The 27,645-nt window shown below is 38.4% G+C and overlaps 1 protein-coding gene across 6 annotated transcripts in view; it reads left to right on the top strand.

Moving 5' to 3' along the window:
* LOC135202916 (aminopeptidase N-like) overlaps positions 1 to 27,645 on the top strand; it is a 69,678-nt gene that overhangs the window by 15,772 nt on the left and 26,261 nt on the right. For 3 of the 6 annotated variants that reach the window (XM_064232373.1, XM_064232372.1, XM_064232371.1), the window contains exons 2-3: positions 24,559 to 25,010; positions 25,153 to 25,410. In XM_064232373.1, the coding sequence (XP_064088443.1) occupies positions 24,789 to 25,010; positions 25,153 to 25,410 (480 nt within the window). In that variant the 5' untranslated portion in view covers positions 24,559 to 24,788. Of the gene's footprint in view, positions 1 to 2,564; positions 2,788 to 24,558; positions 25,011 to 25,152; positions 25,411 to 27,645 lie in introns of those variants that run through there. The other 3 variants (XM_064232374.1, XM_064232375.1, XM_064232370.1) reach the window with 2 other exon arrangements.

Genomic DNA, 27,645 nt, shown 5'->3' with positions numbered 1-27,645 from the left:
AATCCAGGTTTCCACGTTCCACTGTGTCCTAGGCCATTAACCGGATACGTACAGTCTGTGAATTGTTTTCCTACTCTGGGAGTCTTTGTAAAAGTTGCTGCTGGCGTCACATTCTCTCTCCTTCCATTTGGCCTGGACAAACTGCACCGCCTCATATCGATACATTTACTTTTACGTTTCGTAACAAGTAAAACATGCGCCTAGGTTTCTTCGACGCAATCGACTTTTCTCGAATGAGCATCGTCCCCTGAAACTTTATAACCACGGCCCTGTGGTGGCCTATTCCTTTATCGTTGCCAGGAGCACGATTATGGCTAACTTTAACCTTAAGTAAGCTCAGAACTGCAGAGGCTAGAGGGCTGGAGTTTGGTGTGTATGTTGCTTTGCAGCCTTCTAGCCTCCGTAGTTTGTAAGATCTGAGGGCGGAGAGAAAAAGTGCGGACGAACAATATTCATTGATAGGGTGACTTTTCTCTAGCACGAAAAATATCGAGATACTAGGAACGTCTAATGTAGGAAGGGTTACTCCTGCTTCTTCCTGACATGGATTTCTTTATTTTCGCTTACTCGGGGAGTAAGCCTACAAACTACATTGTTGTTGTTATTGTTGTTGGGGGTTAGGAAAGGTCTATGGAAGAGCCTAAAAGGGTCTGAAAAAGGTGTTTGGTGTTGAGTTAAAGATACAGGAATTTTGGGGTAGGATGTTTTCGATTTATCTATTAGAATGAAAATGTAAAAAATGAATAATGTGTATGGTAAACAGTACAGACAAATGACTTCTGACAAAATATAGCATATTTATTTTAATTTTTTCAGGCAAAATAAGGCTGTATTTGAACGTAGATTTTAACCCATTTTGATTTACATTAAAAGTTAGGAATACAATGCTTACAACTTAGGTGTTAAGAGGAAAATCTTGCACGAGTAAGCTGAAGGCCGGATCGCGCCTTGTTCTATTTATTAATATGATGCTTTTCCTTGGCATTTATATTCTGGTCTTGCTGGACAACCGGACCTCTTGAAGACATCTCGTACACGAAACTGAACCGGTAACAATGTATCACTTATATCTACTTTGTGGGACTTTGTAGAGAGAGAGAGTGAGAGAGAGGGAGGGAGGCGTCGTTACTTTATGCCAGAAAAGCTTCCTAGTATATTCTTCCCTAAAGTCTAGTGACACCGCAAGTGAAAGCTGCAGCCCAATTTTATGATATGTGGGTCCCTATGTGCGGTCTCATTACTAATTATATTTGTCCATTTATACACACATATATAATGTGTGTATATATATATATATATATATATATATATATATATATATATATATATATATATATATATATATATTTATATGTGCGTGCGCGGATGCGTTTGTGTGAGTATGGATCCCTTAACTAATAAACAAAATAAACATCACCTCTTAATAGCTATGAGAATCTTTTTTTTTTTTCCATGCAAAAACGCTTATCTTCTTGTCAAGAAATGCTGACGATTCAATTACCGTTTTCATTCATCATCTAAACATCTCTTCATTTGTCATTTATCAACCAACATCTACCTGCAACCTGGGAGGGCTCGTCACTTGAAAAAGAACAAACAGCTCCTGTCAACTCCTGAGACAATGAATCTTTATCGCTTGTAAGAGCGATGTCTCCAAACTGAAGGAGGTTTATCATTTGCAGACAGCTTTCGATCATGACTGGAAACCCTTCGTATATTGTAAGCCAGGAAAGGGTATTTTGTTCATCACAAATAAACAGCCTATTTTAGCAAGAAAAGGGTAGTATTTGTTTATCATCAGTTTAACTAAGAACAAGTGTAGTATATGTTTTGTCACCAGTGACCAGAATTCGTTTTTAACCAGGAAAAACCATTTGTGTATCACTAAATAACAGCTTCCGCTCACCTCGAAGAAACATAAATAGTATCTCACAAAACACGGACTTTTTTTCATTTAGAATCATCTTCAAATATTACAAATAGTGTTCGTTTATAAAGCCAATCAGTTTCCATTTATTTAGAGATCTTTTTTTTTTACGCGCCGAAGGCTTTTCCATCCACCGTTTGATTAGGAAAATAAGTCTTCGTTTGCTGTCAAGATCTACTACCTTCATTTAATGCGAAAAAAGTTATCACATGAACCCATCTTCATTCGGGAGGAAAGTAGCCATCGTTCATTGCTTATTTATTTTATTTATTAATATAAACTATCCTCCTTAACCGCGACCATCTCTCTCTCTCTCTCTCTCTCTCTCTCTCTCGTGTATGATATACTGATGTGAAAACGGTCAAGGTGCGAGTCTTAGACTGCGATGCCAGTTAGCTATTTGTAGCGGGAAGCCGTAGTCTCGAGTCTAATTAATTATATAATTATGCAAGCAACCTCTCGTTTTCTATGCTTTTCATAAGATGATACTATTAAATGAGAGTCTAAATTTCCTATACCATAAACTTGCTGGCTGCTCTCTCTGCGAGCGAACCTACAACGGGCGTTTGGCAACTCGTGACCGGGGCAGGTGATCCTTCTTGCCTCCGAGAAGGACTACTAGAAGAGTAAAACAGAGAATAAGAGGGTCTCTTGGTCTATACGATTCATTCGGTGACCAGCTGTCGTTACGTTCGGGTTTGTGCGTCACGCGATCCGGGCAGAGGATTGTCATAACACTCCTACGTAGATAGAGTCCATTCAAAGCGACTGCGTGTGTGTGTCTGTGTGTTTTGTGTGTGCCGCGTGAACATCTGAGATGATATTCATTTCTCCATGAGTAAATTATTCATAGAGTTTAGGTAATGTATATAAGTGGCCTTCAGTTTTGTTTATGACACTCCGTCGCTATTAAAAAAAATACACGATCTCCAAGCCGCGTGATTGAAAAAACCTTGGTTTATTTATTTATTTATTTTATTTTAGCTTCCAGGAGTAGTAGATGTTTCGGAGGCTTTCTCTATCATAAAGTTTTTATTTTTTTCACGATCCTACCAATCAGTGTCGTGGAATTGAATGAAAACGGTCTTCGGTGTTGGGCATCTTGATACCAATGCTAGGAGGAGTTGGCCTAAGGTCTCCTGATAAACTGCATCGAAGACTGAGCATAACACCTCTCTTGTTCATTAACCACTCTCGCTGTTCGTTTGTTCGTGGCCTTTTCTGTCGCAATTGTTCATTTTTAGCACGAGAACGTCTCAGTCGCGACGAGATGCTCCGGCGATCTTTCATCGCATTCAAGCGAATGCAATAATCCAGGAAAGGAAAGTGTTCATACCAGCTCAGATAGGTGAGCAATACGGGGTGGGACAGGATGTGGGAGTGTCAGAGTGAGGAGGGAAACTGCGCAAAAATGCAAGCGAAGCGATCAGTTCGTGAGAAGAAGGGTTGATTTGCTGCTGTCTGCGAGTTTGAGCATACGACTTCAGTCTGCTGTGGGTTTGTATAGAGTGCTGGAAGTGTGGCTGTATAATGTGGTCGCGTGCGTACATTGGAGCTACGCACTATGTCGTACTGTCGACATAAAAAAGGGAAACCTGAGAAAGATCCACACTCATGTTTAAGATAGAAGGCCAAACTGCTCACCAGATCAGTGCCGTCTGTCCGCTATGCCTGGGGTATTCATTTCCTGAGATCATGGTTCGAGCTCGGTAGAATCGAATGATTTACGAATCTTTCCCGGTCAGATTTTCTTTTCTGGTTCTGCATTTCCTGGAAGGAGTTTTGAATGAACACACCCCCACCCTGCCCTCCCCTATAATATTAGCAGTATTTCTGAATCGCCTCCCCCTGGAAGGAAGGTGAGGAGGCGTGGTTCCTCATTTCAATAAGCTGGAAACCGTTTTACAGTTGGATGACTTGCGATAAGTTGAGTTTGAAGAATGGCGCTAGAAATCGTTGTTCCTCAGTATCTATCTGCAAGCGTCAGCTCTTCATCTAATGTTATTTCATACTTCTGTATATATCCTGCCCTCGTACCGCTTTTTTACGTTATTTTATTTCCAGTCTCGTTCTTTTAAGCGAGCTTCGTAAATGTTCTTGCAACTTTCTGACGTCACTCCAATCAGAACCTCATCTCTGTTTACTGTAACGTCTCTTGACAAGATCCCATCGTCATTTAACTCTAATTTCGATTATATTTTTATAATCAAAAGGAGCTCCAAAGTGACGAATGACCAGCATAACTCAGGTTTTCTCTTTGGTCTCGAGGTGACTAGGACTTTTTTTTTTCTTAATCCCCTTTAGTGATACTTGATTGTTATGGATGTTGCAGAGGCAATGCGACTTTCACTAAGAGGAAATCGTCTGTAAAATAACTGGTTGGGAGCATGAAGCTCTCTTTCTCTGTTCGTGTTTGTCAACTTTCTTTGTAAGAACCAATTTTCAAACCTTCTCTCTTTCTCTAAATTTCTTCGGACTGACTTGTGTAAAAACTTGTAAGGCGCCGCTTTCTCTCTCAAGATGGATTCGTTGGTTGTCACTCGGACCCGTCGTTCGTTGACCCTCTGTTATTACTGTTACGTGACCTTGAAATTATTGGCTTTTTTCAGCCATATTTGTCATGCATTACTAATAATAACAATGAGTAATACTAATATATATTTCACGTTTCGAACTTTGGACCCGTACCTTACTGATTTGCTTAGTATACCACAGGTTAATTCAATATAGAGCACGTTTTCTTTGGCGAAATTCCAGTAAACTGCCCCATTTTTTGGACAAAATTCCGGGTGACACAGTGAATATTCAGTACCCATGGAGCATTGACTTCCTCTAACTCGCAAACTGGATTCCAGGAAAGGCACCCATCAAACGGAGACGATAAGTTGTATAGTCTCATCTCAGTATTAAAACAAGTCATAGAAAGGTACCGAAAACCTCAGGCAGGCAGAACATCGCCAATATGTCGGGGGCAGCAGCAGCTGTTATATATTAGCAAGTGCTAAAGGTATTGGCACCCGACTTTGAAAAATAGTGATTATACAAAGATGAAGGAATTGCAGCCAATCTCGTACCGTTAGGGGACAACCAAGAGGTTCGGCGCAAAAAGTACTCTTACCACCCAAACAGGTTTTCTTCTTCTTCTTCCTTCTTCTTCTTCTTCTTCTTCTTCTTCTTCTGTTTTTTAGCGAAAGACACTTTAATTTAAAGCGTATTGTTGTATGTCAGTAGTTTAGCGAATTATTTGTACGGCATGGCAGTGAATTTACACTTTACAATTAGAGAAAAATGACAGAAATTAGTGTTAGTGCGTTTCGTCACAGGCCTTGAGGCATCGCCCAGCGCGTTGCTAGTGCAGTCTGTCCGTAGACTTATAATGAATGTCTTTTGCACATTTGCGGCAAATTTAACTCTTTGGTTCTTATATAGTCCTTTTAGTTTTTTCAGTTTTTTCTTCTTCTTTTTCTACGTCCATGAGGAAGATGTAGTCATATGTGTGTACATCACAATCAAATGTAGAATGTGAATTACAAATTCGGTTAGTAGTATGCGTAACAGCCGCATCCAGTGGGTCAAGTTGCTTTTGATGTTGTGTTCCAGGGCTCTTGTGCACTTTGTTCTAGAGTCAATTTCAGCACCTTGATGGTTGTCGAAGAGTGTTGCCATTCGTAGGGTAATTTAACCAAAAATATTAGACCGTATGGCAATGTTGTCAATAGTATGGACAGGGTCATTGTAGCAAGGCCTCTTTTGATCAATATATGTTATTAGCATTCATAAATCGCATATAAACATGATCTGATGATTTATTTCTTATCATAGACTCAGAATATTGGGTAAGTTTCAGTTATGTAGAGTAATTTCTTGTTTTCTGTAGGGCGCATATAGAGTTCTTGGGGTTGGCATCACTGCTGTACTGTAACATTCAGGCCTCCTCCTCCTCAACCAGTTCCCATTGACGAGATGCCTCAGGCCCAAGAGCCTGTGCCGATAATGTATCCCGGCTTAATTTGCAACGAGAGAAAACAAGTAAACAAACCTGGGTCCAAATACCAAGTTTCAAATTAGGCAAGGCTCTAAATAATAGGCAGCGGTTCCTCTTTTGGGACGGGTTGATAGAGGTGTCCATTATTTGGGGAAAGTTGGGAGTTTTAGTCATATTATGTGGACAGGTCTTTATTCTGCATCTGTATCCTCTGCAGACCATTAAAATAGTTCCACGCTGGACGAGTGGTTTTCGCACTCGGCTGCCAATCCGGTGGTTCGAAGTTCGTTTCCCGGCTCGGCCAACGCGGAATCAGAGGAATTTATTACTGGCGATAGAAATTTATTTCTCGATATAGTGTGGTTCGGATCCCACAATAAGCTGTAGGTCCCGTTGCTAGGTGACCAATTGGTTCCTAGCCACGTAAAAATATCTAATCCTTCGGTCCAGCCCTAGGAGAGCTGTTAATCAGCTCAGTGGTCTGGTAAAACTAAGATATACTTAACTTTTTCAGACCATTAATGAGAACACGTACACTAGTTATTTTGAATGGAAAACAATTTGAAATGGCTTAATCCTACTTGGAAATCGAATTGGCAGGAGAGCAAAGGGACGCAAAAAAAGAAAGAAATCAATAATCTGCAAGGCATATAGGACTAACCTAAGGGTTTATTGCTTGCAGATGATAGGGCGTCTCGTGAAATTATGGGGCGAAAAACGGACGTTTTTCTTAAGAATAAAAATACCAGGCTTGTACCGAGGGGGGATCGAACGAACCCCCCCCCCCCCTCCAAATTGGAAGTCCATATTTTCTGTGACTATCCTTTCCATTGAACTGTACTTACAAAGTAATAAATGATTATTGTTTTTTGTTAAGTCAAAGTATGTAACATAACAACAAATAAAGTAATATGCATGTTATTATTAACATAATAATTGAATCAATCAATAAAACTGAATAAATAATCTTGAATTTCAGTGCAAACTTTCAACATTACAAGTAAAATTCTGTCAACCAAAGCCAGTACTTTGAATAACATCTAATCTGGTAGAAGGGCATGAACCGCGTAGATACCCAATTTTTCTTCTTAATAACACTAAAATGACATTTTCAACTACTTCATCTTGTATATACTACCTATATATGAAATGACATTTGTTGAAGGAAAGGTCCAGTTTCGGAAAAAACGACCCCCCCCCCCTAAAAAAAAACTCTGGGTACGTGCCTGAATATGATCATTTAAGTTACAGCTCATAGATGCATGGCTAGTATGCTGAGTTCGATTTTCTTACATGTCAAACACTCCAACGATATTTACCTAAATGTTTGCAAAATCTACACCAAATACAGGGGCTAAGTATACAGAATTTGTTGTGGAGACTTTGGGAGCGCCTTTAGGAAACCAGACATCAAAAGATAACGAATTTGCTGTTCAGTTCTTATTCATCATCGAGAGTAAACAAAGTCTTGAATCTTATAACATGAAACAAAAGTATCTTAGGTTACTATTGAACATCAGCTTCCGAGTGTTCCTGGCCTTCTTTCTCTTCACGAGGCTAATCGCCGATGTTCTTTTCTTTTTGATGCGTTCGGTGGTTTAATTAAGAAGTTTCTGTCATTATAAATAATATTATTATTTTCACATGTGTCCAGTGTAGGAACGGGAGTAGATATTGAAGGAGTAGTAACGAAACCTAAAGGTAAAACGGATCTTACTAAATAAAAGCAACGAAGGCGCAAGGGGGATTTAAACCTTTAACTATACTTTTTTTTTTCCATCTGTCCACCCGCCTGTGGTGTTTGCGTATGGTAACAGTGCGTCCCGGGCTTTAGATAGTTACATTCAGCTTACATTTACCAATAATAACAATATCCTATTTCGGATATTAATGGTGTAATTCGCATACAGTAAATTATTAAAACACTTTTCAGTTGCAAATGTACAGCCAGTTACAAAAGCGGTGTCGCCCCGCCAGGCCTAGCTCGTTGAGATCATGCCCTTCTTGCCCTGAAAGTGGCCCACGTTCAAACAACCGGTAATCAGGCAAAAAAATGCAATATTGAATGAAATGTATATGGACAGAGAGAGAGAGAGAGAGCTTTTATACCTGTTTAGTTATTAATCTGACAGATATACTTGAGACCTTCTGCTTTAAGAAACGTTATCATATATTTTTTGGAAAATAATTATTATGAAAGCTTATCACATCGTATTGTGTTTAATCGTTACCACATTTTCTAAATAAAAATGCCTCAAATATTGTTGGAACTGACTATTCATATTAATATTATTCAGACGAAAATGTCCATTTAATTATCCTATAAGCAGCTGTATTCTCTCTCTCTCTCTCTCTCTCTCTCTCTCTCTCTCTCTCTCTCTCTCTGTCCTCCGTCTTATATCCCCTGGATTGACTATCTAAATAATGGTAGATGTTTTATATGTTATTTGGATGTGGCCAAGGATCACAAAACCGTAAATGGCTACTGTACCATCTTGTGCTAGGCTGTATCTATTTTTGCCCTACATTGACTGGACTATAATTACCTGTATTACCAATAGTATACGAATCTGGTCACATAGATGTTGCACACCAGGTTTTGTAGCCGTGGGTTGAATAAGTCATCAAAGCATCAGTTTTGCAAGGACATTATTTTATCAATTAATCTATGCTAAGAACACATTACTGGATATGCTAATCTAGTGCAACAAGATTTGTATTTAAGGCATAACTTAGTTGAGTTACCAGTATTTGAGTGTGATGGGCCACTTAGCTCCACCCCTCACAACCATCAAGGCTACTTATAGAAAGTATTTCAATTTGCTATATTTCTTATATTATATTATATTTATATATCAGATCGGTCACGTCTTAGCTAACCCCCCCCCCCCCCCCGCGCCCCTGCCACCCCCTGCCTTCCGGCTTCAGCGGCTAAAATCCAACACACCTTGTTGGTGTTCCCCCTCCAAGCTATTCAAGAAACCCACCACTTTCGATTCTCCTGTTCATTAGTCTTTTGTATAGCCATGTTTTTATTTTTTGTAATGAAAAATTTTAAACATTTGGAAAATAAATGGCGTATGAAATACTGTCATCCGAGTATTATTTTACCATCCAAAAACACATCCATCTGAACAATCTCATAATAACTGTAAGACATTGAAATCCTGAACATGAGGAGGTGCGGAGATAGAAAGATATTTATAAGGTGGGTGTTAAAGGTGATGGAGGACAGGTGACATTGGGAGATGACCTTAATTTAGTCTTGACGAGTTCGCTTATCAAGATTTATAATGTAATGCTAGTAACACCTTTACTGATAGCAGTAATATCAATGATTCTAAGTAGCCATCACGACTGGCACATAGCGTTACAGGGTTACTGAGTTCATCTTTGTATATCTGGTTAATGTCTAACTATCGTTTACGTTATGAATCCTGGTTTTCACACGAGGTAACGTGCCACACACAGCCATGGACGAGCTGTATATAACGCCAGTGCTCTTGACTGTCGTCTTTGCAGCCTTTGAGGTATTTGCTCTTAACAGAGTTGCCTTTGTTTGCTGCCGCTATCTCTACAAACGTTGCCATAGATAATTATATAATACATAGATTATAGTGCGCAACATTATTTTAGAACAGTTATTCCAAACGTATAGATAAACACAATGACCTTGACTAACACTTACCTAAGCGTAGATAATCGTAATTACCAAATAAACCTCCACAAAGGCTGCAAACACGACTATCAAAACCACTGGCGTTACATACAGCTCGTCCATGGCTGTGTGTGGCGCGTTACCTCGTGGGGAAATCAGGATTTATAACGTAAACGATAGTTACAGACATTAACCAGATATACAAAGATGATCTCAGTAACCTTATAACGCTATGTGCCAGTCGTGATGGCGACTTAGAATCATTGATATTAACTGCTATCAGTAAAGGTATTACTATCATTACATTATAAATGTTGTTAAGCGAACCCGTCAAGACTTGAATTAAGTCACCCAATGTCACCTGTCCCCATCACCTTTAACCCCCACCCCCCACCTTGTTATAAATAACCTTCTATCCCCGCACCTCCTCATGTTCGGGATTTCAATGCCTTACAGTTATTATGAGATTGTTCTGATGGATGTTTTTTGGAAGGTAAAATAATACTTAGATGACAGTATTTCATACGCCTTTATATTTTCCAAATGTTTACAGTTATTTTACTACAAAAAATAAAAACATGACTACGTAAAAGACTAATGAACAGGAGATATTGAAAGTGGTGGGTTTCTTGAATCGCTCGGAGGGGGAACACCAACAAGGTGTGTTGGATATCAGCCGCTGAAGCCACGAATAGAGGCGGAGTGAGTGAGCAAACGTGAGCCGGAGGGTGGGGTTGAGGGGGGGATGGCGGATGGGGGGGGCAATGGTTAGCTAAGACGTGACTGATCTGACCAGATCTAAAGACTATCATCAAATTTTTTTGAGACACTAAATAATATGTTAATAGTATACAGTTTTGCAACACCTACAGACTTTATACCTCACCATCATTATGTTAATGCACCGATGCACACATTTCACTGCATTTCATTTCACATAATTTATCTTCACAATTAGTTTCGGAAATAATATAAATATTCTATAATATAAGATATATAGCAAATTGAAATACTTTCTATACGTAGCCTAGATAGTTGTGAGGGGTGGAGCTAAGTGGCCCATCACAATCAAATACTGGTAACTCAACTAAGTTATGCCTTAAATACAAATCCTGTTGTACTAGATTAGCATATCTAGTAATGTGTTCTTATAGCATAGATTAATTGATAAAATAATATCCTTGCAAAATTGATGCTTTGATGACTTACACAACCCACGGGTACAAAACCTGGTGTGTAACATCTATGTGACCAGATTCGTATATTATTGGTAATACAGGTAATTATAGTCCAGTCAATCTAGGGCAAAAATAGATACAGCCTAGCACAAGTTGGTAGAGTAGCCATTTACGGTTTTGTGATCCTTGGCCACATCCAAATAACATATCAAACATCTACCATTATTTAGATAGTCAATCCAGGCGATATAAGACGGAGGACAGAATATGAGAGAGAGAGAGAGAGAGAGAGAGAGAGAGAGAGAGTATACAGCTGCTTATAGGATAATTAAAAGGATATTTTCGTCTGAATAATATTAATATGAATAGTCAGTTCCAACAATATTTAAGGCATTTTTATTTAGAAAATGTGGTAACAATTAAGAACAATACAATGTGATAAGCTTTCATAATAATTATTTTCCAAAAAAATATATGATAACGTTTCTTAAAGCAGAAGGTCTCAAGTATATCTGTCAGATTAATAACTAAACAGGAATAAAAGCTCTCTCTCTCTCTCTCTCTCTCTCTCTCTCTCTGTCCATATACATTTCATTCAATATTGCATTTTATTGCCTGATTACCGTAATTTCCCTCCTCCTCCCTTTCGAACCATTCTAACTATATGTGCTGGTTGTTTGAACGTGGGCCACTTTCAGGGCAAGAAGGGCATGATCTCACCGAACCAGGCCTGGCGAGGTGACACCGCTTTTGTAAGTGGGTGTACATTTGCAACTGAAAAGTGTTTTAATAATTTACTGTATGCGAATTACACCATTAATATCCGAAATAGGATATTGTTATTATTGTTAAATGTAAGCTGAATGTAACTATCTAAAGCCCGGGACGCAGTGTTACCATACGCAAACACCACAGGCGGGGGGACATAAAAAAAAACGAGTATAGTGAATTTTTCATACGTTTGTTACACATGGCGTATGAGTCGATGAACAGGAAACTCGCTCGCGCTAGGTACTGGAGGAAGCACATTGTGTTCACTCACGCCCGTGGCCCCGTGTTTAATCTGGTAACTCGTTTGGTCCCTAGACTCAAGTGGGTCAGAGCGGAGCGCACTGAGGACCTGGTGGCCTTTCCAGTTAGTACCAAACTCCCTCCCCGTACCTCCTCGTTCCATCGTAACCGTAAACAAATGAAATATTTCAGTCTCTGTTCCAAAGACTGTTTCGTCATGAAGCATTGAGTGTGGGATACATTGACTGTTGAGTGTGAGGCTTTTGGCTGTGTGAACCATACTATTTCAGTGGTGGCTAGTGTGTGTCAACTTGGTTAGGGAAACTCTTACAAGACGGGGAAAATAAAGAGAAACTTACAAGACGGGAACATAAAAGCGCGCGCACGAGAGAGAGAGAGAGAGAGAGAGAGAGAGAGAGAGAGAGAGAGCGAATTTTTCAATAGAAATTCTCCACCCAGCCAATAATCAGAGTTTTACAGAAGTAGCCAAACCGTAAGTAGCTACCTACATTCCTTTCGTCAAGTTGAAAGGGTTTGGCGACTTCATGATGTGCCCTGTATAGTAGGTGGGGTGGTAGGCCAAACAGTGCACCTCACGCCCTGCACTGTATGCTAAGCACAAAGGTTCTTAGCATCGTTCCTTCGACACCTACATTGCAGCCCCTTTCATTCCATTTACTGTACCTCCATTCATATTATCTTTCTTCCATCTTTGCTTTCCACCCTCTCCTGACAGATTGTTTCGTAGTACAACTACGAAGTCTTCCCCCTGTTACGTTTAAAACCTTACTGCTCCCAGCGCTTGTACTTTGGCCATATATATATATATATATATATATATATATATATATATATAGATATATATATATATATAGTATATTACAATCTTCAGTCGTATATAAATATACTTGCCCCAGATGTGATTTGGGGACTTACGTGGGTTCGACTAAACGATTGCTAAAAGTCAGAGCTGATTCACATAATGGTGTAAGTCATCGTACTGGCTGCAGTGTCCAATCCTGAATTTTCTAATATCAGAAATCATGCAAAAATTTGTAAAACTACCATCAATTATACTGAATTCTCTGTCTTGGCCCAAACAAGCCGTTTGCACGAACTGCTTATTTTAGAGTCGTTATTTATTAAGTAGTTAGTGCCCAAGTTGAACTCCCGCACCTCATCTGTACAGTTGTATCTGGGTTGAACTGGCTTTCTTCGTCTTCGCTGCTTCTCCCTTCTTTCCGAATCACTCAGTCTTCAACTTTTTAGTCTACCAGGTACTGTTTAAATTGCTCTCACTTTATGTATGTTTTTCTTTTTTTATATTTGTTGAGACTCTTAAAGTCAAAGTTATATTTCATGAATTTTTAATTTGCCTTTTTTCTCTTTTAGCCTCGATGATGTAATTGTGTGTTACGAAATGCGTCGGCAATAAATGTACTATCACCATGATGACCGGCTATCTCCTTGTCACCCTGTCCTTCTATAATATATATATATATATATATATATATATATATATATATATATATTACTCTAGGCAACTGAAAGCAATGTTAATGCCAGATCTTTATACTTTTTACCTCTATTTTACAGAAGGAGTCCGAGTATGTAACAGAGAAACCTATATAGCGCGGGCTATTAAGTGATTCTCGTAAATGTCTTACCGTCTCCTTGGCCGATCCGCTATAACCTAAGCTACTCCAAGGCTGCTGCTGCCCTTCATCTGAAGGTCAACTTTGCATGCACCAAAGTGGTTTTCAATTCCATTAAACTTACATTTTATTTTTGTGGTAAAACCTCGATTTTTTTGTGGTGCAGTTTCCTGTCGATGTAGATATAGGTTGCCCGAGAATGCTTTCGAGTTAAGGCAGTAGATTTTCTGCTCCGTTGTCTCGTGTCCCTTGTGGTCATATTATGTATATATATATATATATATATATATATATATATATATATATATATATATATATGTGTGTGTGTGTGTGTGTGTGTGACAGGTAGAAATTTTCTATTTCGACACAATTCCATCTAATATAAGGAGCCCATAAAAACGCCAAAATATAGCAAGTAAGTACATTTCTATATTATGACGTTTTTATGGGCTCCTTTTATTAGATTAATATATAATATATATATATATATATATATATATTGTATGGATGGTATTTGTATGGATGTATGTTGTATGTAATGATGTATGTTATGTATGTATGTATGTACATCGCAAATATTAAGCCACATCTACCCCTTAATATATCATTCTCTTTACTTTGGGAATATCATGCATTCAGAGAGTATTATAGTTGTGTTTTTTACTGCATCTGGTCCAACTAGAATTGGAACGCGTGTATTTTGGAATGGATATGAAAGTAGGCAGTCGATTATCCCATTCACCAACATATTCCAGGATTTAAGCGTCTCATGTAATAGGCCTAGACTGGCAGGAGAATAGTCAACGCCGTATTCCTCTTCAAACTGCGTCATCGCGGACGAGAACCCTGCACAGAAAACTTCCGTAGTTCCCAAACCATTGGAAGCTGAGAACCACAAGCTATATCATTAATTAAATGTAGAATTAAGGCCAAAAGCCAATTACTGGGACCTACGAGATCATTCAGCGCTGAGACGGAAATTGACGGTAAAAAGGTTTGAAAGGTGTAACTGGAGGAAGACCTCAAAGCAGTTGCACTATGAATCAACTGTTAGGAGAGAGTGGAAAGTAAGATGGAATAAAGAGATTATGAAAGGAGGTGCAGTAAAAGGAACGAAAGTGGTAGCAGCTGTAGGGGCCTAAGGAAGTCACGCTGCAAAGAACCTTTAAGTAATGCCTACAATGCACCGCATGAGGTCCACTGACCGCACTACTTATAAGGAACACCCATTCCTGAGTATTCCTAGACCTAGACCGTGCCTGTGTCCATCTCCCCGGCGTCGCCCGGTGCCTGGTCCTTCAGTGTTGAGTGAAAATATAAAGCGACTTTTTTGACGTAACTTCTTTTTGTTTATCTGCACAGGACACACAAAAAGAAACTTAAAACATTTTTGTTTAATCGATGCTGTGTAAGATCAAACAGTGAATGTGGAATTAGCAGCGTGATCAAGTATACATCTGATGAATAAACTGTTCGATATATATGGGGCCCTGCGAGCGCTTTGGAAGTAATTCATTATTATATCGCGCATAACCACAGGTGAAAAAATGAGAGACGTTTAGCGTAGTAGGTCCCGAACCGTGTTTCGAAACCGTCTCTTGGTTGTGTGTGTGTGTGTGTTTATGTGCGTTTAATCACAATAATCGCATTGCTCTCTTAACTCCTCGAATTCAGCATCAGTTTCGGAGATGTTTGTCGCTGCAAAATCCGGGTTACGAGTACAAATGGAATTAGTAAAATATTAAGTATAGTTCCGACGTCCAAAGCGGGAATATCAGAACGAGGTGATGTTGTTACACACCTGACCACAAGAAGGATATATATATATCATATATATATATATATATATATATATATATTATATATATATATGTATGTAGTATGTATGTAACTGAATAACACGAAAGTTTGGAGCGTGATAAATCCATAAATAAAGTTATAAGCCGTTGTTTATTTTTCCTTCGTGGCTTATACCTTTTATATATATATATATATATATATATATATATATATATATAATATATATATATATATATATATATATATATATATATATATATATATATATTAGCAAGCAATAGGGGCGATTTTCACTCTACAGAAAGGAGGAGCCGCCTGAGGGTAGCCACACCTTGAAGGATACACGCAGTAAACACACTCTCTCTCTCTCTCTCCTCCTCTCTCTCTTCTCTCTCTCTCTCTCTCTCTCTCTCGCTCTCTCTCTCTCTCTCTCTCTCTCTCTCTCTCTCTCCTCTGGTTCGATATTTTCTCTCCCTCTTTCTCTTGCTCGATATATATATATATTTATATTTTCTTTCGTCTTTTCATTAATAATAATTTTTTGGGGGAAAATTTGTGTAAAAATTCATATTAAATTGTATATGCTCCCGTGTTTTTTCAAAATAAATGACTGTTTTCTGGGAGAATCATATATAAAAATATATATATATATATATATATATATATATATATATATATATATATACATATATATATATATATATGTATATATATATATATATATACACTTACTAACAGCAACTCATTGAAAGTGGATGACGTCTAGTAGAGTTATCTGTTCCAAAATAGTTAAAAGCTTTCCTGGACTGACAATGAGGACTGTTAGTCCAGGGAACCTTGTACCTTTTTTTTAAAATAAATATCTCCACTTCAACGTGGCCCTGTTAGCAATTGTATTGACGTATGTGCGTATGTTTATGTGTGTGCGTGTATGAAATATAGCAAAAAATCCATTCGAGCACCTTGGTATTCTCCCATGGGATGAACTGCCTCAAGGTCAGTCACTTCGTGGGACCGGTAGACGAAAAAAGAAAAAAAACTACTGCTGAAGGCACGATTTTACAGGAGATATGCTCAGGCACAATTTGTGATTATATCTCAAACCGAGTGTAGTGGATGCTTAAGACACCGGATGCTATTTTCCGGTCTAGAACAACAGATTTTCTCACAGCTGAAGCACCAATATGCGGTAAATATATATATGTAGTCTCGCCGTCAGACTGACTCTCCAGCTCTAGAGGCCTTTTATTCGTCACACACATCGTTGGACTGTGTAACAGCAGGTTCCCTGAGGACGTTATTCAGCTGGAACTTCGAAGGTTCAAGCAGTGTCACCCTCAGGCATGTCAGTTAAAGAACTAGAGACCCCAGACCTATCAAAATACAGACTGCAGAAATGGAGAGAGAGCGACAGTCAGACTACTAACAATGCCCTCCCTGATCCTAGTGAAGACCTGCCCTGTGGATTCTCCCTCACCAGAAGGAAATGCGTCACCCTGAATAGAGGAAGAACAAAAGTTGGTGGGACAGGGAGGGGAGAACCTCCAGAGATGGGGTTACACAAATGGTGCTGAATACCCTTGTGGGGAACCATTCCAAAATATGAATCACATCTTGTGTATAGTTGCCCACTAGGGCCCACTTATTCGGACATCGATCTAAGAACAGCAAGCGACACAGCACTCCAATGGGTAGAACAATGGTGCGATAAGATATGATGATGACCCTCAAGCAATACCCATTGTACTTTATTAATCATATATTTATATTCTTATCTATTTATGTATCAGTTCATTAAATATTTTTTCTTTTCTATTAACTGATTTCCTCCTGGTTTGGCGTAACAGTGGGTCTGAGACAGCGATGTGTTTTGCGTTTCCATTCTGCCCCAAATCTGGGGGGGGGGGGGGGGGGTTCACTTCTAGGAAAGATCCCTGTACACTTTCACAGCGTTTTTTTTTTTTTCCTCCCTGGCCAGCCCTTGTATACATTTTCAAATGAAGGTGCTTCTTATATTTCATAATTGCCTTTTAGTGTTTTCTCGTCAGGATCATAGCTCCTGCAGAATAGGAAAGATCTGTAGTGGCAGGACCGACGTCGAGGCTAAGGACTCTGCTTGCTTACTTATAGGACCTAGGGGGGCCATTGTTTGTGCATCCGGTTCGGTCCGTACTTCTATTCTTGAGTCTTCTTACTCCGATCGTATCATTAATGGCTCTTCGTTTTCCTGCTTTCTTCTATGTTGTTTTCTTGCGTTGTCATTTCCCAGAGGAAAATTACTTCGGCCTTGGACGGCGTCGTGTAAGATATTTTTGTCAATATTATTATGAAACGTGGCAGCGTCGGTAACTTGCGAATTCAGATTTTTTTTTTATTTCATAAAAATTTTTCATTATTATTATTATTATTATTATTATTATTATTATTATTATTATTATTATTATTATTATTATTATAAAATGAAAAAAAGCGTTCATGTAGTACCCGACCTAAAATGTCGGTAACTTGCGAATTCAGATTTTTTTATATTTCACAATTCAAAATTCCCATTATTATTATTATTATTATTATTATTATTATTATTATTATTATTATTATTATTATTATTATTATTATAAAATGAAAAAGCATTCATGTACCCAGCCAAAAACGTCAGTAACTTGTGAATTCTGATTTTTTAAGAATTTTATGAATAACAATTTCCATTATTATTATTATTATTATTATTATTATTATTATTATTATTATTATTATTATTATTATTATTATTATTAAAAATAATTGCTGCCTCAGCTACTTTTAATAAAACATATTTAAAAGAGGGTTTACTTCCAGCATATTATTATTATTATTATTATTATTATTATTATTATTATTATTATTATTATTATTATTATTATTATTATTATTATTATTATTATTATTATTAGTGCCCATTCATAAATCTGCGATTTAAATAGCTTAGTACAGATATGAACAAGTCAGTTCAGTTAAGCTCGAAGTTCCATCGCTGGAATTGAGCGAAATGAGCCAGGATACTGACGACGCAAATATATATCCCGGGTTCCTCCTCCGGGAATAGCAAGGATGTCAAGAGCTGTTATTATTAGGCCGTGGTGCACAGTCATTGCTTTGCAATAGAGCACCACTGTAAAGTTGCAATTGCAACGGTATACAGAGGTGCGTCTCTGGTTTTAGCTTCTTATACGGTTATGATTCAACTAAGTAACCGCAAATTCAAACAGTTGCAACTCCAAAGTATAGTCTGGAAGTGCGCATCTCGGCTGTCACCACGGAGACAAAAGAACCCAGAATCCCGCATTCATCTACGAACGTAGATAGAAGCAAATATAGTCCTTACTTCATTTTAAGGGCACATTTAGTGTTGTTTCTCGCCTAGGAATCGTCCCTTATCCTCTTTTTCAGCTCAGAATGAAACGATATATGGGAGAGAGAGGGGAAAGGAAGAAGATGAAGAGAGAGAGAGAGAGAGAGAGAGAGAGAGAGAGAGAGAGAGAGAGAGAGAGAGACGTATTATGAAATACGTCTTATTACGGGGTAAATGTATAGGCATTTTACAACTATGCCTTGAAGTGGTTGTAAATAGTTATTCCTTACACTTTAAGGCGACAGAATCTGTTAAGCAGAGAGAGAGAGAGAGAGAGAGAGAGAGAGAGAGAGAGACCTTACAGACCTTACAGACCTTACATCTTGTTCGGGTTGCCCCAGGTCCCTCAGTGTGAGGCACCTCTAATGTCTAACCAGAGAGTTGCTAGTACATCTTCCGGTATATTTTGCATCTTCCAATCTTGGATGGTCTGGGATGCAGTTTAGATATTGTCGAGCTTATTCTTAAACACATCTACGCTCACTCCTGATATATTCCTCAGATGAGCTGGCAACGCATTGAATAGGACGCTGCATTATCGATGCTGGTGCGTAGTGGATTAATGTCCTGTGTGCTTTCCTTATTTTTCCTGGTATATTTTTGGGCACTATTAATCTACCTCTGCTTGCTCTTTCTGATATTTTTAGTTCCATGATATTTTCTGCTATTCCTTCTCATCTGTTTCCATGCCTGAATTATCATGTAGCGTTCTCTTCTCCTTTCCAGACTATATAATTTTAAGAATTGTAGTCTTTCCCAGTAGTCTAGGTCCTTAACTTCTTCTATTCTAGCTGTAAAGGACCTTTGTACACTCTCTATTTGTGCAATATCCTTTTGATAGTGTGGGTACCATATCATATTGCAATATTCAAGTGGACTACGAAAACAATGTTTTTATAAAGCATAATCATGTGTTCAGCTTTTCTGTTTTGAAGTGCCGTAACAACATTCCCATTTTTGCTTTACATTTTGCCAACAGAGTTGCTATTTGATCATTACATAACATGTTCCTATTCATCATCACACCAAGGTCTTTAACTGCTTCCTTATTTGTGATGGTCTCATTATTAGGTCCCTTATATGCATATAGCTTTCTTTCTCTGTCTCCATAATTTATTGATTCAAATTTATCAGAGTTAAATACCATCCTATTTACCTCTGCCCAATCATATACTTTGTTAAGGTCTCTTTGTAGAGCGTTCCTATCTTCATCACAAGTAATTTCTCTACTTATTCTTGTGTCATCTGCGAAAAAACTACTCACTACCGAATCCTTAACATTATTGTCTATGTCTTCAATCATAATAACAAACAGTATTGCAGCTAACACCGTACCTTGCGGCACACCGGATATTACCTTGGCTTCATCCGATTTCTCGTCGTTTGCAATAACTATCTGTTTTCTGTTGTGTAAAAATTCTTTTAACCATCTTCCTACTTTATCCACGATATTGTGTTTTCTAATTTTCTTCGCTAATATATTATGGTCTACTTTATCAAAAGCTTTTGCAAAAGTCTAAATAAACCACATCTGTTCATTTCCGCTTTTCATATTTTTGAATATGTTTTCACGGTGGACTAACAGTTGGGTTTGTGTACTTTTTCCGGGTACGAAACCATGTTGTCCTTTATTAAACAAATTATTTTTATTAAATGTTTCATAATATTTTTCTTCATTACCCTTTCATACACTTTCATTATATGTGATGTTAGACTCACAGGCCTATAATTACTTGCCTCTAGTCTTGATCCACTTTTGAAAGTAGGGGTAATATACGCTAATTTGTGCTCATCATATATCTTGCCTGTATCTACACTTTGTCTTAATAATATTGCAAGTGGCTTTGCGATAGAATGAACTACTTTCTTTAACAAAATAGCAGGAATTCCATCAGGCCCTGCAGCAGCTCCATTTTTAATTTCATTAATAGCCTGCACAATATCAGCTTCATTAATATCTATGTCAGCTAAATATTCACTATTTTCATCCCTTACTTCTATATCATTATCTTCATTATCTATTCTAGGGGTGAATTCTCTCTTATATCGTTCTGCCAGTATGTTGCAAATTTCCTTTTTTTCATTCGTTAATCTCCCTTCAATTCTCAGAGGGCCTATTTCTATTCTTCTTTTATTCATCTTCTTCGCATATGAGTATAATAGTTTTTTGGGGTTTTGCTGATATTTAATAGGGTTTTTTCTTCCAAGTCCCGTTTTTCATTTTCTTTTGATTGTATAATCTTTTTTTCTGCATTTTCTATCTTACTTTTTAGTTCTATAACTTTCCATGCATTTTTTTCTTTTGCAAGACCTTTTTTCCACTTTCTGATTTTCTGGAACAAGATTCTTCTGTCTCTGGTATGCATGAATGATGTTTACTTTTCTTCTTCGTATATATTTTTCCACTATTATCTCCAATATTTTATATAATATCTCCGTATTTACCCTTATGTCATCACTTACGAAAATGTTATCCCAATCTTTGTTTAATTCTTCATTAATTTCTGACCATTTTTATATTTTTACTGTAGAAGTTGTATTTTCCATATCCTTCCCACTTTTTCATTTCTTGCTTATCTCTATTTTCACTTGCTTTGGAATGAACTGTTAATTCTATGACATTATGGTCTGAAATACTCGCATTATAAACTATTATTTCTTTAACATAATTCATCTCGTTCACAAATACTAGGTCTAAAGTATTTTCCTTTCTTGTTGGCAGGTGATTTATTTGTTGAATGTTGTATTCTAGTAGCATATCTAATATCTTTTCAAATTGCCTCTTATCTTCTGCACTACTATTACTCTCTTTTTTATATGTATAAGTACAACCACAATCTCCTATTCGTTCTTTCCATTCTACGAAAGGAAAGTTGAAGTCACCAGATAGGAGAATAGTCCAGTCCTTGTGATTTCTACATATATCATCCAATTTTTCAATTATTAAGTCAAACTCTTTAGTATTAGGAGTCTATATTACTATGTTCATCAATTTTTCAGATTCAAATTCTACCGCTATTAGTTCACATTCTGAGTTACTATATTTCTCATATATTTTTTCCTTGTTTTTTGTCTTTCCCATATATTGCGGTTCCCCCTTGATTCCTATTTTTTCTATCTGATCTATAAGTTTGGAACCCTTTTTATTTGATCATCATTCCCAGTCTCTTGGGAATACCAGGTTTCACTTATATTCATTATATCTATTTTCTTTTCATTTTGGGTTAGTTCTTCTAAGTACTCTATTTTTCTTTTTGAGTTACTCGTAACTAAACCCTGCGCATTCATCACTATGATGGTTTGCGTGTTTTTCTCCTTCATTTAATACTGATAGTAATAGGATTTTCCCATGTCTCTTTCCTGTTCTGGTATGTTGTTCTTTTTTTCATTTCCAGAAATTCTGACATTAAAAAATCCAACTTTTCCATAATATTTGATCTTCCTTCCATCATAATTATTCATTTTGTGTCTGAATCTGCAATTTTCTCCGTTTCTGCAATATCCTCTTGCATAATAAATACAGTTATTATCTCTTGAGTAGAATTTCGGAGCTGAATGCTTTGAAATTCTTTGCTGACACCTCTGCATATCTCATTGGTGGTTTGCTTTTCTCTTTTACCTGATATTCTTGATTTTCTCCTCTTTATTTGTTTCTTTCTTATTTTGGATTTTATTACTTGGTTGGTTATTTATTTGATTATGATTCATGGCTACAGGGTGCATATATTTGCATTTTTTGTCGAACTTACATCCTTTTCCTTCTTTTAGGTTTTTACTATTTTTGGATGCAGATCTCTGCAATCATCCCCATATCCATCTAAGTATGCACATTTACCATATATTTCATAGTTTTTGACATATCTTAGGATGTTTGTAGTAACATCTTTCTCCAAATCTGCAATTCCCTCTTTCAAAAGGTTGCAGATTTTGTCTTTCTTGTCTATTTTTTCCTCTTTCCCGTCATTGTATAGATCTGGGTAGAGCCTCTTCGGGATTTGCTTTTCTGTTGTCATATCGTAATTTATTTCTTCGTCAGGTATGCTGCTTTATTGCCTCTATGTAGTATCAATGAGTATCTCTGCATCCATACTTTTATCTTGTTCTTTGTTTTCCTTATTTTTTCTGTCATTTCATTTTTGTTTACTTCTCTTCCGTTTTCCTCTTCTTCTTTTTCTTCTTCTTCTTCCTCTTCTTCTTCATCCTCAACTATTTGTACATTCAATCTTGATTTAATAACATTGTCTATCCATGATAGACATGTTGAACAAAAAATTCTTGTATCTTTTCTCAAATCTTGTATTACCTCAGCACACTGTGGATGGGTCGGAATGTTGCATGCAGCACATTTTCTGATTAGGTTTTGTGGATTGACTATGCTATACCAAACCTTACACAGTTTGCATGCTTTTGGCATTCTTTTTTTTCCTAATGCATCAATTAGTATATTCACAAGATTCACCTTATTCATTTTCTTTGTCGGAATATGTTGGTTTATGTATATTTTCTTTATGAGTCTCTTGACCACTTGGATTTTATTTGGAACTTCTTCAATTATTTTCAAGATGTTTTTCATTAGATTTGTTCCAGTTTGAAGGATTATATCCTTCTAATATATCTATGAATGCTTTTGTATCTTTTTTGGTTAGACTGTTGCTGATTTCATAGATGAGAAATGCCAGTTCCCTTCCTGCTACCTCATCGTATTGCGAATCTGCTAGACACGCCAAATTACGCCACCTTTTCCCGCAGTTGGAACTTACTGCCATCTTGTTCTGATTTATAGTATTACACTTGATAAACTAACTTAGAAGACGCTTTATCCTACTATTTTCACACTAATCTTATCACCGATAGTTCACGAACACTTCTAGATATTTCTCAAATTCTAGTCGTATGTTAAACTTGTGATATCTGTTGATTATTGTGACTTCACGCGGGTACGTCTCACCAAGCAAGATGGCTACTACGAGAGAGAGAGAGAGAGATCCATTAACCTATAATGGGTATGAGAGAGAGAGAGAGAGAACCAGTCCCATTGTTCTATGCCTTGGAGCAAATATCCAACGCCTGACCTCATTGCCAGAAGCCGATTAAGACTGAATGAATTCGAGAGAGAAGCTCTGGCAACGAAGGAGCGTCCTTATTGTGGAATAGATTGCTTTTCTCACCCGACTCTGACGAGATAAGACGTTTTCAAGTCCGCGTTCGACAATAAATGAATTGCTGCGTTTCCTTTGATTGTCACCTTATAGTAGATTCACATCAACCGCGCATGTGATGTCTAGGCCAGTCCCTTACCACGCTCCTGATTGGCTGTTGATTAGCCAATCGCAGGGCTGGAAATTCTGTCTCTCTCGAGAGTTCACATGGGTAGGATCTATGTTCCACCTCTCCTGAGGGATACGTCTTTCAGGAGAGGTGGAACAGACATCCTGCCTATGTGAGCTCTCGAGACTGAGAGTTTCCAGCCGTGTGATTGGCTTATCAACAGCCAATCAGGAGCGTCGTAAGTGACTGGCCTAGACATCAAATGCACGGTTGATGTGAATCTACTATAGTTCACCTAAGGTAGATTCTTTGATGAGCCCTATGCTTGCGAGACGTTTGTTTGGTGGCCGCTGATTGGATGCTACCGGGAGGTAGGCAGTTCCCAGCCAATCAGCGGCCGTCAAACAAACGTCTCGTTCCCTACGTGGGGCGCACCAGGGGGTAGTTTGAATTTTGAAAAGGGAGGCGATTCTAAACTGTTCAAACCAAGGTGGTGGCCTTTTAGGCTTCCTCCACGTGAATATAAGAATTATAGACTGTCGGTATAGGAGGCGTTGCTTTCTCATGTGGTTTGCTGTGAATGCATACAGTTTTTCGGGACTGTAGTCGCATGGCATTCGTTGTAGCTGTGATATAATGAGAATAATGTTATTCCTGAGACTTTCTGAACGCTTATTTTCATTTCCAGGAGACCTCCAAGTCTGGTTGAAGGACCACCTGTGGGTTACGTGGTCGTACTGAGCTTCTAAAAGAAATTCTCTCCGGTTGGATAGTCGGGGAACTTTGGTACTGCACACTTGACTCCAGCCTACTGAGAACCAAAAGAGGTCACGTCAGTGATTTGCAGACTGCGAAGAAGTCACCTGGTCTCCCTCAAGTCCAGAGGAACCTTGATTCGCCTAGAGGAACCGTGATTCCATGACGGGGTCCAGCAGAGAAACCCTATCCCTGGAGACGAGCCAATCAGCCGCTTCCGTCTCCTTCGGCAAGAGGAATGGGTGCTACGTCAACAGGAACGCAGCCGTCCTCTTCGGGCTGCTCTTCCTCAGCGCCTTGATAGCCACGGGCCTGCTGGTCTACTACTACGCCCCCCCGGCGAGAGCGGCCCAGTCACAAACGTCAGACCTTGCAAGTTGCCCGGTGAGTTTTTTCGAAGGGGAACTGGGTCCTTCGTGAGTTCGATGTGTACTTGCTTGTTATTGACACGTTTATACTTATTCTGCTCAGTTCAATTGAATGCCAACTGCAAGGCCACCAATTCCTCGTTCTTTCCTCCTCCCAGGTCCCCACAGAGAAGCCCCTGACAACCTCTACCTCCCCTGCCATCGTCGAGGAGGAGGAGGAGCAGCCCAAGGCCAAGCCCTACGTAAGGCTGCCCCGTTCGATCAAGCCCCTCCACTATGAGGTCAAGCTGCAGCCGTTCATCAATGGCAACTTCAGCATCATGGGTTACGTCGAGATCGAGATGGAGGCTCTGATGACCACCATGAATATCACGGTCCACATGACGGACATCCTCACCAGGAACGACACCATCAAGGTAGGGTTAGCTACCACTCGACTTATGCACGTATATACTTATCCATTTATATATATAGCTGCTTGCGACATATTGTCGCTTACTCGGGGAGTAGGCCGGCAAACTGATTTGTTGTTTTTGTTTTTGTTGTCCGTGTTGGGGGTTAAAGAAAGGTTAGGAAAGGTCTATAGAAGAGCCTAAAAAGATCTGAAAAAGGTTTTGCGTTCAGTTAAAGATACAGGAATTTTAGGATAGAATATTTATGAGTTATTTATTAGAATGAAAATGTGAAAAATAAATAATGTTCATGTTAAACAGTACAGAAAAATTATTTCTTATGAAATATAGAGTATTTATTTTAATTTTTGTTGGTGAAAACACTGCTCTGCTTGACCGTAGATTTTAGCACGCTTCCCGATTAAGTTGGAGGTTGGATCATGCCTTGTTGCTTAGTGCTAAGTGTACTTGCATACGTAACTTGAGTTTCCTCCTTCCTTCGTTTCTTATCTAGTTAGGTGTCCAGTTCACTTAATGTATTTTGTTCGAGTTAGGTGCCCAGTTTAGTTACGCGGTCACTTAATGTATTTTGTTCGTCACATGCACGAACTTATGTCTGCAAACGAACGTTCATCCTGGTTTAGATCACCCTCCGCTGCTTCATTCCTTCATTTAAGCGCCAAGAAATCGTTAAAAATCGCTGATCAAACAAACGAGAGCTAGAAAATAAGCAAAATAAAGGGTGGAATGCGATGCAAGAAACGACCGCTTCAAAACAGAAATGTCAGTGCGAATACTCCTTCGATAACGCCGAGGAAGTATTATAGACGTTTTTGATGAATTTTCAAGACACCTGCGGAGCAAAATGATTTCTCGGAGATCGAGTGGTTTACATCATTTACTTTAGACTCTGAATGTTCGTTGAGGCAGGCACGGTTCGGTTACGTTTTAGACCGCATCGCCTGCACGATTGCAGGATTGGCCAAATTAGAATTCTCGTTGTAATGGTATTCTCACCTAGATTTTTTTCTTTGTTCAAGACTTCATGTCAGCTTTCACGTTCTACATCATTTTGAATGCTTCGTTTTGTTACAAGGGAATGACCCTGAACGGTGAGAATATGCTGCCATTTATCCTTTGTGCAAATGTGGTGACAACGATAATAAAAGTGACCTCGACCGAGCCACTGTTGCCTGCTTTGTTTGTTTGTTTGTTTGTTTGTGTGGTGTTTTTACGTTGCATGGAACCAGTGGTCATTCAGCAACGGAACCAACGGCTTTACGTGACTTCAGAACCACGTCGAGTGAAATTCCATCACCAGAAATACACGTCTCTCACTCCTCAGTGGAATGCCCGAGAATCGAACTCGCGGCCACCGAGGTGGCACGTCAACACCATAACGACCACGCCACTGAGACGCTACTGTTGCCTGCAGACACAAATATTTTTAGCAAAATACTTCTTAGTCTTCAAAGCACTAAAATAGAAACTGCTTAACTTTCTTTAGACCTGAAATGAATATTGTAATCAGACATGCAACTGAGGCCTATTGTAGGCTGTTTGAACCCAGAACAAATTGCAAGTCAGACGAGAGAGCATTTGAATACCGTCAACCAAGACTATACAACAGAATACCGCCTGAAGCGAAGATCATGAAAAAAGAAAGCAGATTTTTAAACAATAACTAAAGACTTTCCTATTTTGCAGGAGCTACGAAACTGACGAGAAAACAATGAAAGACAGTGATGAAATATAACAAGCACCTTATTTTGAAAACGTACAAATGGCCCTCCAGAGAGAGGAGAATCATCTCTGGAAATAAAACCAAACAAAGCAACAAGGATTGCGCCCCAAAAAAATGATCGACAGAAGCGAAACTTATTGGAATAGTAGACGGAGTCCTTAGAGATAGAAAGATATAAATGAAATATTCTCATCAACTTCGAAAGCACTTGATAGAGCGTTTCAGGTTATTCTGACATTGTCATAATTATCTATTATATATTCCTTGAACGTTACTGGGTTTCGGTTTAACAGATATTCAAATGAAAAGACACAATCTGTCAAGGTTGACACTAATATTTTAAGTGCAAAACGTATTGAATATGGTGCCCCTCAGGGGTCCATTTTTCGACCTCTCCCGTTTTACACAATGCTCAAATGAATATACACGAGTCAGTTGCTGATTCTCGGTGCAGATGCTGCTGACAGCTAATATTTGTCTTCTGGGAACAATGCGCAGGTGGTGGAAGTTGCTGG

Source organism: Macrobrachium nipponense, chromosome 33 (genome assembly GCF_015104395.2).
Source record: "Macrobrachium nipponense isolate FS-2020 chromosome 33, ASM1510439v2, whole genome shotgun sequence".
NCBI classification, from domain to species: domain Eukaryota; kingdom Metazoa; phylum Arthropoda; class Malacostraca; order Decapoda; family Palaemonidae; genus Macrobrachium; species Macrobrachium nipponense.
This window is presented reverse-complemented; position numbering and strand designations above follow the sequence as displayed.